Source organism: Rutilus rutilus (genome assembly GCF_951802725.1).
Source record: "Rutilus rutilus genome assembly, chromosome: 9".
Taxonomy (NCBI): domain Eukaryota; kingdom Metazoa; phylum Chordata; class Actinopteri; order Cypriniformes; family Leuciscidae; genus Rutilus; species Rutilus rutilus.
Window position 1 is genome coordinate 6,682,090 of NC_140223.1, and position 15,419 is coordinate 6,697,508.

The window sequence follows — 15,419 nt, forward strand, 5'->3', positions numbered from 1 at the left end:
GCAACTCTCTGTCGCACAGTAGATAAATTACCATATGGACAGGAGAAGGACAATCTGAAGAAACACACGAGAATTCACACAGGAGAAAAGCCGTTCGCTTGCCATCAGTGTGGAATTGTTTTTATACAAAAACCACATCTTATCAAGCACATGTGTTCACTCAAGACAAACGCCTTACATTTGCCGTCAGTGCGGATGAAGCTTCACACTTGAATACATTTAATAGATTATAGTCTAATGTTATTATTAATTTATCCTTTATATGAATCAAATATAATAAATAATACTGTTATATACAGTTTATGACATTTGACAAATATATATTTAGACAAAAATGTTACAAATAATTACTAATAATGTAGTCCTAATTTAAGTAAATTAATTCAAAATTCATCCCATCCAGGAAACAACTGTAGAATTGTCAAAAAAGAGAAGTGATTACTGAAAGACTGCTTAAAGAGTTCTTTAAAAAAAAAAAAAAAAAAAAAAAGTAAAATAATATAGAATGTATGCTGTTCCAAGTTCACATATTGGAGTATGTTTTCCCATGGTTAAGTATTGAGTTGTCAAATTGTCATGTGTTGAAATAGTCAGTTCCTGACTTATTCTTTATTTGTGTCCTTGATGTCCTTGTTGCAATTGTTTTTTGTTTTTTTTTGTTTTTAGTTTTTAATGGGGGCAGGGGTCGTGAATGGATATCCCTTATCTTGCCACGGTGTAGGGGATTGTTGACCCTTGATTTCAGTGTTGTTTGGTTTCAGGAAATAGGTCAGTTGCCTGTTTTTTTGTGTTTTTTCTGTGTATAGTTTGTTCTGATGATATGATGTGTATATTTTACTATTTTCTACAGAAAATAGCTCAACAGATCTATTTTAACTGCAAACACAATTAATATACAAATAAAAATTAAATATTTTCTTCGCTAGCCTGTTAACCTGTCATCCGTGCTTACCTTCTTTTTTCTCTCGCACCTTTTAAAAACATGGTGAGTCATGTCATCTTCTCCTGTTATTGTCACTTGCACTGCCTGCCTCATGTTTAGCATTTCCTTCTCTGTCAGCAACGAGGGCTTCACATGCCATAAATGCAGGGAAATAGACAATCTGACGGAGAAGATATCAGAACTAGAGACACGCATCCAAACTTTAATCGAGGATTGTAAGAATGCAAGGGCTTTAGATACTGCTTTGGATGCGAGAACGACAAAACTAAAATTAACATTAAAGAGGGGTGTGAACTCGCAAGTATGATGTCAAACACCGTAATATTCTCTGGCCCCCTTCCTGTTCGTCGGAGTGATGAGATAGCAGACTGTCCTCACTCAATGGCCGGCTGTCTTAGTGGTGTCCGCAGAATAATATAGGGTTCATAGACCATTTTTAGGGTTGATCTGACCTGTTAAAAAGAGATTGTATTCATCCCTCCTGGGATGGTGCCGTTCTTCTTTCTAGTAATATGGCACACAGGGCCCTATCTTGCACCCAGCGCAATTGACTTTGTACACGGACGCATGTATCATTCCTATTTTGCACCCGCGCAAAGCGGACTTTTCCCTCCACAGAAGCACGTCGGTTAACTAAGAAATACACTTGCGCTCCCCGGGGCGGTTCAGCGCAAAGAGGAGGCGTGTTCCGGCGCAAACATTCCCTCATGCTATTTTACAGGTTTAGAAAACAATTGCGCCACTAACCGAAAAAAAACCAGTTTAAAGTCAGTGGCGCGTTGCGCATGTTATTCATATGCTATTTTAAGGGCGCATGCTTGGCCTTAATCAATGTAGCGTGTGCACAACGCGCATGTACACTTTGATTCTCTCATCTACACACAGACGAAGCAGTTATAATTTTTGCAAATCATACATTATTACGATAGATAGATAGATAGATAGATAGATAGATAGATAGATAGATAGATAGATAGATAGATAGATAGATAGATAGATAGATAGATAGACAGTTTATTATAAAAGCATACATCTAGCTTACACATTTACCCAAATTATCATACGCCTGTTTAACCGAAGTTAATTTGGGTGTGTTTCTCCATCCCCAACGTCCCTGACGGGAACGTCGGCCTCCTCGGCTGTGAAGCGCTCCTCGCGTGCGCCTGGCAAATCCGCCGTTATAATAGGAATCCGCTTTAGAACAAGCGCGCCTGCTCTTAAAGGGAATGTGAGATGTCGCTCTGATTGGTTTATTTCACGTTACGCCCAAACCACACCTATGAATAATGAAGCTACTTCAGACCAACCTCTTTTAGATTTGCGTCGGGCGCAAGAGTCATTTATCCCGCCGGGAAATAGCAACAGCGCCAAGACCCGCCCACAAAGTTACTTGCGCTTTGCGCTTTGACACTTGCGTTTCAGATCGTTAAAATAGGGCCCACAGTCTTATTCACCTCTAAGACTATAAACCATATTACTAGAAAGTTGAACCTTAACTATGTAGCAAATTTGTTATAAATAATAGCAAAATAAATATTAATAATCAATCATAACTTGTTATAACTGATTATGAATATTTGGATCAGTTAATAGAATTAACTTAATGTAGTAAAAATAATATTACAATCAACCCACCTGTTCGTCCCATAAAAACTCAGTGTTAATTGTTTATTCATTATAAGAAATATTCATTTCCGGGGGAGGGAAATGTCTTTCTTACTGTACAGTACTAAGAGCCTGTAGTCAAAATCTAAATCATAAAGTAAACTTTGTTGCAAGCAGAGAATCAGAACCAAATACATATTGTGTACAAGTTTTATTAACTAAATCACAAACATAACTATACATACTGTACATACATGCATAGGTAAAATGGTGAATGATAGAATTAAACCGGAAGCAGGAAATGGAACTGTGGAAAAGATTCATTGAACACGAAAAGAACCATCAGCTTATCATTTTCAGAGCACCTCATTAAATGTATACTTGCATGGCCTTTGCAGTGAAACATATCGTGAAGTTCCTGAAGAAGGATTTTTAATGGTCCCATGAGCCTCAATCGATTTCTTCGGCGTTGACTGAAGAAAAGTTGGTGAACTTGAGTGGTTTGTTTGACTCTGTTCTGGTTGAAGGTTTTCTCTCTCTCCATGAGCACATGGCTGAGCACATGCAGATTGTGCACTGCCGTCCCTGGGCCGAAGAGGCCACGCAGGCAACCAAGGAGTGAGGAAGTCGGAAGATGGAAGATCGTTAATGGTTGCCCATTCAGTGATGGTAAAGTTGCAGTTCTCTTCTGACACTCTGTTGGGAGAGTGAAGGCATAGCGACTGTGGCCACAGACATCAACCCGAAGAAGCAGCAGTAGAGGCCAGAAGAAGAGAGGGAAGGGCTTGTGTAGAGACCATTTAAACCCTGAGAAAAGTCCCACATTTTCAGGGTTGGCTCAACCAATTAGAAAGGGGGAACTTCCAAACGGGAGATTCCTCTGTTGGGAGGATTTATGACTCTATCTCAAGTGTGGGTAGACATAGGCCTGGCCGTTTGTGTCCATTAATACTCAGATAGATATAACAAACACACACTGCATTCTAAGAGAAGGTGATGTACACTAAAGTGTGAGTCATTAAATTAGGATTAATTAGATAGGAGACAAGACACCGTTGGGGTTACATTGACCGTTGGTTGTATCATAAAATACATACTGTAGTATCAAAGACATAATAGTACACAAGGCAATAAATCATATGCACAGTGTCCTGTGGTGCATGTTCATTTATAGATCAGTTCGTCCATGAATTGATGCAGAAATTGTCTGTTTTAAGGGCTGTTGGTCTTTTCTATGGCCTCTGCTTTTTCCACATGACCACATTTTTAACAGCAATAAAACCAACTTATCTGATAGTAGTCATGGTAACCAAGACCCTTCTTGCCCTTGTTGGTGGGATGGGACCATAGATCCTAGAGTGAGTTTTAAAGATCATTTGAAAAGTATAACAAATAATTGTGTCTGATTTGTCTCAGTCGTTACAACTAACTGGGGCCAGGGTCAGGAAGCAGACAGACTGGCTAAACCGACCGTCTTCTAGCTGTCTCACGTCCCAGAATGCCATCACATAGAGACTCTTTCACCTAGATATTATCAAATAGAGACTGTGTCTGTTCCCTGAATTATTAAGAAACTCCCAAAAATTAAATTGATGTTCAACAAATAAAAAAACGGATATAATACAGATGAACAAATGATAAAGCTCGGGTTGCTAAATATTCAATCCCTTTCTTCAAAAGCACTTATTGTAAATGATATGTTTCGAGATCATAATCTAGATGTGCTGTGTTTGACAGAAACCTGTCTAAAACCAGACGATTACATTACCTTAAATGAGTCCACCCCCCAAGATAATTGATTGTGGCAAGGGGGTTTAGCGAGGTCTGTGACAGGAGAGAGGATCGAGACAGGTGCGGCGTGAGTGGGTTAAGTGTGAATGACAAACAAACACCTGTGTCTTGTTTCAGTAATTGGCGTGGGGAGACCGATAAAAGCCATGAGGAAAGGAGATGCCGGGAGAGGAACAATCCAGAGATAACAACATTCTAGTATGTAGTGATTCTGTATCAGCTCTTATGAGTATGAAGACTGGAAAAGCTAGTAGTCATCAAGAAGTATTATATGAAGTCTTGTTTATAAATTGCATTGTAAGATAGATGACAAATAGAAGGAAAGAACAAGTTATAATAACAAGACTTAGGATTGGGCATTGTAAATTAAATGGAAAATGGAAAACATCCCACAGGTCAATGTGATGAATGCCAAGAGGAGGAAACAATCAGTCACATTTTTATGTCATGTAGAAAATTTACACAAAAAGGCAAGATTTGAAACATCATTTACAAGAAATTGGTATAGGACAGTATAATGTTTAAAATATATTAGAATGTGGAAAAGGTGAAAAAGGAAAGAAATTAGAAATAGTATAGAAACGTCTTGAGTGATTGCTGAATTCTAGTGGACTGAGTTTTTGTCACGATCCTGCTCTCTTTTCCTCTTTCTCTGTCTCCCTCTTGTGGTCACACACTCACTCGCACACTCACTCACACAATCACGCACACACATCCACTCCTCCGCTCATTATCTCTTACAGCTGTTTCCCCTTTCGTTCCCTTCTCCTCACCTGTTCCCTTTTTTCTCTTGATTGTTTCTGCTTCTTATTCTCTCTTCCTAGCCCTGTCCTGTTGTCGGATTATTCAATGACCTCACGTGAGAAACGTCTGCTCTCAAGTCTTGTCCTGTCCTGACCTGTCTTGTCTGTGGAAAGTGAAACCATTAATTCTGCTGTGAGTAATACTGCCATCAGACTGTGAATTATCCAGCTGTGCCTGTTTGCAGAGTACCTGTTCTGTGCCTGCTCACTGCTGCTCGTCCTTTCTGCTGTCTCACAATTCCTGACTGGCTGTATGCTTCTCTGGGTCCCTGCCTCTGTCCTCGTGGAAGTTGATGCCGATTTTCTAAAGATCCAGTCGTCTGGCAGTTTCTGTTCTGGCTCTGATTAATGCCTGTGATTTGTGTTCTAATTATTCATTGAGGACTATTTTCTTTATCCATTAAAGACTGTTAACTGCATCCCGCCCTGGTCTTCCATCATTCTTACCTTAACAGAATAATCCGACCAGAAGATGGACCAGGCGAGTGGCAATCCCCTTCACAATGCTGTCGAGCTCCAGGGTGCTCTCTTGGGCAAACATGAAGAGGATTTATCCGCCGCGAGACGTGCCGTTGTTTCCCTGACCGCCCAGCTCTCGGATCTTATCCAGCAATTCCATCACTACCGTCATGAGGCCACTGGTTCGGCTGGACAGCGCGACTCGTCTGAGCCGGGTATTAACAACCCGCCGTGCTACTCGGGTGAGCCCTTACAGTGTCGATCTTTCCTCACCCAATGCGAGGTTGTCTTTTCCCTCCAGCCATCTACTTATGCCAAGGAACGGTCTAAGGTGGCTTACGTGATTTCTCTCCTCAATGGACGAGCTCGAGAGTGGGTGGCGGCGAACTGGGAGGCAGAGGTAGACTGTGTTTCCAAGTTTTCTCTTTTTAAGGAGGAGATGATCCGAGTCTTTGACCGGTCTGCACACGGTGACGAAGCATCCCGCCTCCTATCCACCTTGCGCCAGGGGAAAAGGTCAGTCACTGATTTTTCAATTGAGTTCCGAACCCTGGCCACAACGAGTGGATGGAACGGTCCGGCACTCATCGCCCGCTTTCTCGAGGGCCTGAACTCTGAAATTAAGGATGAGGTCTTTGTCCGGGAGGTTCCTGATAATTTCGATTCCCTTGTCGAGCTGGCTCTCCGCATCGAAAGACGTTTTTATATGCGACGAAGGGCTCGCAGAATGGAGGCTTCATTACTTCCCGCTTCCGTGGCAACCCAGCCGCCACTGCCATCTGCTGCTGATCCCGAGCCGATGCAGCTAGGGGGGCTTCGTATTTCCACACGGGAACGTCAACGCAGGATTATGAATCGCCTTTGCATGTACTGTGCTGCGGCTGATCATTTTGTCTCTAGGTGCCCAGTAAAAGCCAGCGCTCGTCAGTAGGCGGAGGGTTGCTGGTGAGCGCTACATCATGGGTCTCTCCGTCTAAGTCCTGCACTTCTCTCCCCGTACACCTCCGCTGGCTGGAATCGTCAGTTTCCTGCTCTGCATTGCTTGACTCGGGGGCGGAGGGGAACTTCGTTGACGAGACTTGGGCTTTGAAACAAAGTATTCCCCTCTTAGATTTACAAGACTCCACCCCCCTGTTCGCCCTAGATGGCAGTTCCCTTCCTAGGGTGCAGAGAAGGACTTCTCCATTGACTCTTACTGTTTCAGGAAATCATAGAGAGACTATTTATCTTTTTATTTTTCATTCCCCTTTTACTCCAGTGGTTTTAGGCCACCCGTGGTTGGTTCTCCATAACCCCCAGATTAACTGGGCGGAAGGCTCTATTTTATCTTGGAAATTGTCTTGTCATGTTAATTGTCTGTCTTCTGCTGTACCCCCTGTCTCGTCTGTAACTGTTTTTCAGGAAGAGCCAGGTGATTTGTCTGGAGTACCGAAGGAGTATCACGATTTGTTGCGGGAGGTCTTCAACCGTTCCCGGGCCACTTCTCTCCCCCCTTATCGCCCTTATGACTGCAGTATAGATCTTCTCCCGGGTACCACACCCCCCCGGGGAAGACTATACTCGTTATCCGCTCCTGAACGAGAGGCGCTCGAGAAATACCTTTCTGACTCGCTTAACGCCGGTACCATCGTTCCTTCCTCGTCTCCAGCGGGAGCCGGTTTCTTCTTTGTTAAGAAGGACGGCTCCCTGCGTCCCTGCATAGACTATCGGGGTTTAAATGATATCACTTGTCAAGAATCGTTATCCATTACCTCTGATGTCATCTGCCTTCGAAGTCTTGCAGGGAGCAAAAATTTTCACGAAGCTCGATTTACGCAACGCCTATCACCTAGTGCGTATAAAGGAGGGGGATGAATGGAAGACCGCGTTTAACACGCCCCTCGGGCACTTTGAATACCAGGTTCTTCCTTTCGGATTAGTAAACACCCCCGCGGTCTTTCAAGCCTTAGTCAATGACGTCCTACGGGACATGCTCAACGTCTTCGTGTTCGTCTACCTCGACGACATTTTGATCTTTTCGCCATCACTCCAGGTGCACGTCCAACATGTTCGTCGTGTCCTTCAGCGTTTATTGGAGAATCGACTTTACGTAAAGGCAGAGAAATGTTCTTTCCACGCCCCCTCAGTCACGTTTCTGGGTTCAGTCATCGCGGCAGAGGGGATCAGAAGTGGGGGTCGGGGCTGTTCTTTCCCAGCGTTCCGCCGCTGACGGAAAGATACACCCCTGCGCTTTTTTTCCCTCACCGTCTTTCTCCTGCTGAGCGCAATTACGATGTGGACAACCGCGAACTGCTCGCCATCCGTCTAGCGTTAGGCGAATGGCGACAGTGGCTGGAGGGAGCTCCCGTTCCTTTTATTGTCTGGACAGATCACCGAAACCTAGAATATATCCGTAAGGCCAAGAGACTAAACGCTCGTCAAGCCCGCTGGGCTCTATTCTTTACCCGTTTCGATTTTACCATCTCGTATCGTCCGGGTGCCAAGAATGTCAAGCCTGACGCGCTATCTCGTCTTTTTGACTCCTCTTCATCTACTGAGCCTGAGGAGATTATTCCCCCGCGTCGTGTTGTTGGCACGACCATCTGGGGAATAGAGAGGCTGGTTAAGCGTTCTCTTTCTCGAGTCATAGATCCGCGCAACTGTCCCAAGGGGCTTCATTTTGTTCCTGTATCCGCGCGCCGAGCTGTCCTTCAATGGGGACACGGCTCTAAATTAACTGCCCATCCCGGCGTCCGGGGCACTCTCGCTTTTATCCGTCAGCGCTTTTGGTGGTCTTCTTTGGAACGAGATGTGCGACGGTTTATTGCCTCCTGTGTTACGTGCGCGCAAACTAAAGCTGGCAATTCCCCTCCAGCCGGTCTGTTTCGTCCGTTACCGATTCCTACACGACCGTGGTCTCACTTAGCTCTCAACTTTATCACCGGACTCCCTCTCTCGGAGGGTAACACCGTTATTCTAACCGTGGTGGATCGTTTTTCTAAGTCGGCCCATTTTATTCCGCTCGCTAAACTCCCCTCTGCCAAGGAGACCGCCCAGATCATGGTTGATCATGTGTTTAAACTACATGGTTTACCAACTGATATAGTGTCTGATAGGGGTCCCCAATTTTCTTCTCAATTCTGGAAGGAGTTTTGTCGCCTGACTGGGGCATCCGTTAGCCTCTCGTCCGGGTTTCATCCCCAAACGAACGGTCAAGCGGAACGGGCCAATCAAATTGTTGCTCGTATGCTTCGCAGTCTCACCCATCAGAATCCCGCGTCCTGGTCACAGCAACTTTCCTGGGCCGAATATGCCCATAATTCGTTGCCCTCCTCGGCTACTGGTCTTTCGCCCTTCCATTGCTGTCTTGGCTATCAACCTCCGTTATTTACGTCCCAAGACTCTGAGTCTAATGTTCCGTCAGTGCAAGCTTTTATTAGCCGTTGCAAACGCACCTGGAGGAGAGTGCGATCTGCTCTCTGTCGAGCTAGAAGACGCATGACAGTTGCAGCCAATAGGCGCAGAATTAAAAGTCCTTGCTACGTTTGCGGTCAAAGAATGTGGTTATCCACTTCAAATTTACCTCTCCAGTCTGAATCACGTAAGTTGTCTCCCCGCTTTGTTGGACCATTCCGCATTGTAAAAGTCATAAGTCCTGTCGCAGTAAAACTTCACCTTCCGCCTAATTTGCGCCGGGTTCATCCCGTGTTTCATGTCTCCTGCATCAAGCCAGTCATCCGTCCCCCCTCTCGTCCGGTTTGTGCTCCTAGTCTTGTCGATGATATCTACAGGGTTCGCCGGATTCTCGACATGCGCAGTCGGGGACGCGGCCATCAGTATCTTGTCGACTGGGAGGGGTATGGTCCTGAGGAGAGAAGCTGGGTTCCCTCCCGGGACGTCCTGGATCCTTCACTCATCGATGATTTCCTCCGGTCGCGCCAATTCTCCTCCGGAGCGCCAGGTGGCGCTCGTTGAGAGAGGGGTACTGTCATGATCCTGGTCTCTTTTCCTCTTTCTCTGTCTCCCTCTTGTGGTCACACACTCACTCGCACACTCACTCACACAATCACGCACACACATCCACTCCTCCGCTCATTATCTCTTACAGCTGTTTCCCCTTTCGTTCCCTTCTCCTCACCTGTTCCCTTTTTTCTCTTGATTGTTTCTGCTTCTTATTCTCTCTTCCTAGCCCTGTCCTGTTGTCGGATTATTCAATGACCTCACGTGAGAAACGTCTGCTCTCAAGTCTTGTCCTGTCCTGACCTGTCTTGTCTGTGGAAAGTGAAACCATTAATTCTGCTGTGAGTAATACTGCCATCAGACTGTGAATTATCCAGCTGTGCCTGTTTGCAGAGTACCTGTTCTGTGCCTGCTCACTGCTGCTCGTCCTTTCTGCTGTCTCACAATTCCTGACTGGCTGTATGCTTCTCTGGGTCCCTGCCTCTGTCCTCGTGGAAGTCGATGCCGATTTTCTAAAGATCCAGTCGTCTGGCAGTTTCTGTTCTGGCTCTTATTAATGCCTGTGATTTGTGTTCTAATTATTCATTGAGGACTATTTTCTTTATCCATTAAAGACTGTTAACTGCATCCCGGCCTGGTCTTCCATCATTCTTACCTTAACAGTTTTTGATGTCATAGCGCTGTGTGCGCGATGTAGCGACAATGGGTAGAAAGCAACCACCAACTAATCTTCTTTTTGAATATTAATTCAAATTCTCTACTTCTCGATGACTGAGGGGGGAAGATTTGTTCAGAACGTCTCATGATCATCACCGGTCTGACTAATTGAAAGAGCCCCCGGCACTAACACATAACTGGTCAATGGCTAGCTTTGTGGCCTACTATCTTACTGGTTAAGATAAAGACAGTGTCCGCACATTCCAGAGTCAAATCACCAAGACCAGAGCCATAAGTCACCCATCCCGGTGCCAGAGAGTCTGCAAAAGACCCTTTAGAAGAAGAATCGACACCAGCAGATGTTACTGAAACCCCCGACAACATTCCTGAACACCTCATCATTAAGACCTCTGAACAAACAGAGTTCTGTCTCTTCACCAGAGAACTGATTCTTATCAATAACTATACATAAAATCATTCAAGAACAATTGTCAATGGACTCATGATCAAACAATCATGCAACTACCTAATCCTGGGTTGTTTCCACCACTTATATGTATATTTTAATAAGATAATATGTTTTGATCCCATTTAATTCAGGTAATAGTTATTATATTAACTATTAGAAGGAGTGAATGAATGAAAGTGTGTACTGTTTCATATCAATGCTATCTTACGAACACAACTAGCAAGATGGCTTGAATGATATCGGTGTAATATGTTTTGATCTTCTTTTAATTAGAAATCATGTCTAAACTGTGGCCCCTGTTCTCTCTGTTAGTAAGGAGAGCACAGATAAGCATGATTTACGATCAGAACTGAAAAGAACGTCACCTCCTAAATTCAGCCAGTGTCTAATTGGCCAGAACTCATCCTGGAGGTTGGACAAAATTTTAGTTTAAAACCTTAGACCCAAAAACAATGCTCTCTCTCTCGCTGCTCTCTCTCGCTCTCTCTCTCTCTCGCTGCTCTCTCTCGCTCTCTCTCTCGCTGCTCTCTCTCTCTCTCTCTCTCTATAGGAACCATGTAAACGCGCAAACGAAATAACCCAAATCAAGATCTGAAGAACATGGGTTAAATAGCTTCATTCAAGCCATCATCATCTACTCTCAATTTCCTTTCTTTTCTTAGTTTCATTTCTTTTCCGTTGTGAGTGTCGGTTCTAAGTTAAGTTTTGCGACAAGATTTCGAGCCACGTTTCTTCTGCAAAGCCAGCTTCAAACAAAGACTTTCATTCCGCCAGCACACCACGTGACTGACCACGTGATCCAGACAGCAGGCACGAGGAGACCGAATGGACCGGGAAAACCCCTTTCACGCAACAAAAAGGGAATCCCCAAAAGCAAATACGCAAGTACCTCCATGCAGGCTAAAATCTTAACTGGTGTATTTATATAACTTTAATAACCTGCCTAAAACGATAGAACGGTTAAATTAATGATTGATGGTTTGTTCAGGTCATGTCTAGTGTATATGGAATCGTGAGATTTCATCCTTTCACTCTTAAACCCACTCTTTCCTCACTCTATCCCTTTCTGCAACGCGTATGAATGTGTATGTGTGTGTGTGCGTGTGTTTGTGTTAGATATTAGCTTTATGTGTTAGTAGTCTATATAATCAATAAAGTATTGTTTGTATTTAAAAGAGATTACTCGTGTGTGCTTATCAGATTTATTGTCTTGAACTTCGATTTAAGTTACCTATGCTGTTACCCTTAATTTACTTCGTAATTTATTGTTAGCTGGGGATTAATTCTTTCTTGACCAGGAAGATATTATATTTCCTAGAGTTAATACTTGTTTATGCTTTCTGTTCATTGGATGAACTGATAAAATGATCATACTATTGATTCTGCTACAGTAAATTCTGAAGATAATTAAAAATAATTAAAATATTAATTATATTAATTATATAATTATAAAATATTAACGGTCATATTCCGTTATGAATAATAATTAATAATATTTATACGTGGGCGTATAAACGCTGCAGCGACTTTGTTTTGTTCTTTTCATTCGTTTTCAGTAAACGCCCGCAGTCTCTGCAAGCCGACCCTGTCCTCTTCCTTCCCTGAAACTTGAAAATTGTTACACTGATATAAACAACTGAAAGCCAAATGGGGAGGTCTTGCTGTAATTTATAGTAATATCTTCAATATTACTAGGAGATCCAGTTTTTAAACATAATTATTTTAAAGTGTTGGGGCTTTATGTAACATTATCTAGTGTAAGTGATAAATCCCATTTGACATTCGTGCTGGCTACTGTATACAGGCCACCAGTGCACCATGCAGACTTTATAAAAAAAAAAATATATATATTTTATATATTAAATTAGTAAGTTAGTACTGGTTGCAGATAAAGTCCTAATTGTTGGTTATTTTAATATCCATGTAGATAATGAAAAAGATGCATTTAGAGACATTCTGAACTCTTTTGGAGTTCAGCCAAAACAAACTTTGTTGCATTATGTTCCTGTTATCACTGTAAAGCTGCTTTGAAACAAACTGTATTGTAAAATGAGCTATATAAATAAAGATGACTTGACTTGACTTGACTTGACTTTTACTGCATGCCAGACTACTATTTTTAATATTTGTCGCAAATGTATTTTTAAGGCTTTAGTAGATCTAATTTAGCACATGTTTTTGAACTGCAGTGCCTTCATGGTTGAATCATTAATCAGATGATCAATACACATGTTTTGAAGGACCTCCTTTAGCATGAGAGTCCCTTTAAAAGAGACGGTCCAGTTCATCTCATGCCGTGGATGATCGCTCGTCATCATGACTCTGAATATTGGCTGCTGTTGGAAAGGGCTCCTTCTGCTCTCTTTCCTCCTGATCTGTGTCAATGGACAAACATCAGGGCCGTAAGTTTTTTAACAGTTTTTGCTGAAGATAAATCATTAATATACCAGTAGTCATTTTGTAAGTCTTGATGATTTCTCCTGTATTTATTTAACCGATCTGTGTTGCACAGTAGAGGTTTACTGTTTGAAAGACAACTTAAGGCACACGATTATTTATAATTACTGACAGTGTATTTTTAAGAGCAATATTGCTCTGAATAAACATACAAAAATAAATAATTAAGTCACTAGACTTCATTACGCAGTTTGTTCTTTTATTCACAGTTTTCACATAATTGATCAATAGTAAATTAACTGTATTATTTTCCGTCCCAGATTATGTTTTATTTTTCTTATTACATCTAACCACTCAGACAATATTGTATGATCATTTTCTCTGGACAGATATTTCATGGTGACGTTTCCTGCAGTGATTAAGTCGGGATCTGAGGCCAAACTGTGTGCAAGTCTTCTCAAGCCCAATGAAAGCCTTGTCATGAACATTCATCTGGTTCATGGTGTCCAGAGCACATTACTGCTGCAGGAGAAAGCTGAGGAAGAGTTTCATCGCTGCTTTAACTTCAAGGTCTGCCATCAAAACATGCACATAATAAATATTATCAAATATGTTTCATCATAATGCATCTAGTTTTTGTGGCAGGTTGTGAATACAGGAAATTATTTCTCATCAGGCTCCTCTGGTCAAGGCAGAATCAGTGCAGAAAATGAAGGTTGAACTTCAGGGAGAGACTTTCAGGACGACCGAAGAGAGAAAAGTCATGTTCAAGCCTTACAATCCTGTGACTTTTATCCAGACTGATAAACCCATCTATACTCCAGGACAGACAGGTGAGCTGTGAATGTCTCAAAGGCTAAAGCTCAGTAAATAATGCTGGTGTCACTGACATCTAAACCCTGATCACAGCTGATGTAGCACATATAAGTAAAGCACACTATGATCAGGCAACGAGCATAGGTCAAAGATTACAAATGTTGCACAAACCAGATGGTAAAAGAGTATGAAGTAAACAGTTCAATGGATTTACAAACAAAAAGAGGAGCAAATGAAAAGACAAGAAAAGCAGATATTAAGGATGAGTTCTAACAGCTTTGAAACACGAGAATGGTCATCTAGTGTGCATTTGAACAATCCCCTCATTTTCAAACATGTTCAGCCTAAATACTGTAATAGTATCTGTGTGACTTTATTTTATATGAAATCTATGGATACTATAGATTAGGGGTGTTCTTGGAGAGCCCACAGCCCTGCAGAGTTTAGCTTTAACCCTAATTATTAAATGTACCTGATCAGGTTTTGAAATCAACAGGGTTTGGACTAAACTCTGAAGCCCTCCAGGAGTTTGACACCCCTGATATAAATCGTTACATGTAATAAATCTCATAGCTGTCTGGGATAGGCCTACTTGATTCTAACTGGTCAGCTGGAGCAAATTGTTTTTGTAACATTATGGCTAAAACAGGCAGCTGTGACAGCTAGTTGAATTTGGCTCAAAAGACACATTCACCCAGCAGCAGAATACAGTTGTCAGCCCTGTATTTGAACCTTAATACGGTTCACACACAGTTTGGTCATTTACAGGAGAGAAATATGACTGTAAGCAATTGTCCCTTACATAAGATACATAAGTTTTCTAATACACATTTCTATTTTACAGTGAACTTCAGAGTTGTTACCATGGATACAAACTTTGTACCCCTTGATCAGCAGGTCTGATGTGTTTATCTGGCATCTTTATTATCTCTTGCACTGTTGAAAACATGTTTAATAAATTAACACATTTTTGGCTTTTGATCTTTAATTACTATTTGCTCTTTCACAGTATAGTACAGTGGTTCTTGAGGTAAGAACACAAAACCTTCTGTGCAGTCATAACAAACACACCTTTTAAATCTGATTAACACTAGAAATTCGGTTATATTTGCAATTATTGTGTTTTCAGTATGGGTATTTATATATTTCTACATTGATAGTCAGGATATGTGTAGCTGACTGTCACAAAATACCTGCACTGTGTCTTTGCTATTAAACAGGACAGTAAAGGTAACCGGATTGGCCAATGGACAAATGTTTCTTCAACAAGGTGGATTTTGCAGCGTTCTTATGAATTAAACCCAGAGGCCCGTCAAGGCATGTACAAACTGAAGGCTTTTATTGGTGACAGGATGATCTCACATGATTTTGAAGTGAAACAATATGGTAAGTCATAAAAATGACTCGTTAAGACGGTAACCTTGGTTCCCTGAAGAGGGAACGAGACGCTGCATCGTAAGTTACGACACTATGGGAACGCCTTTGCATGATTGTGTATTGAAGCACGTGTGAAATCAGTCCAATGGTTTGACAGAACATC

General features: G+C 42.2%; 1 protein-coding gene across 1 annotated transcript in view; it reads left to right on the forward strand.

Moving 5' to 3' along the window:
• Positions 1-12,910: 12,910 nt before the first annotated feature.
• Positions 12,911-15,419, forward strand: part of LOC311296620 (alpha-2-macroglobulin-like) — a 39,434-nt gene continuing 36,925 nt past the window's right edge. Inside the window, exons 1-6 of the mRNA XM_084418465.1 lie at positions 12,911-13,068; positions 13,453-13,633; positions 13,740-13,896; positions 14,724-14,776; positions 14,889-14,909; positions 15,100-15,265. Of these exons, the coding sequence (XP_084274591.1) occupies positions 12,983-13,068; positions 13,453-13,633; positions 13,740-13,896; positions 14,724-14,776; positions 14,889-14,909; positions 15,100-15,265 (664 nt within the window). The 5' untranslated portion in view covers positions 12,911-12,982. The remainder of the gene's footprint in view (positions 13,069-13,452; positions 13,634-13,739; positions 13,897-14,723; positions 14,777-14,888; positions 14,910-15,099; positions 15,266-15,419) is intronic.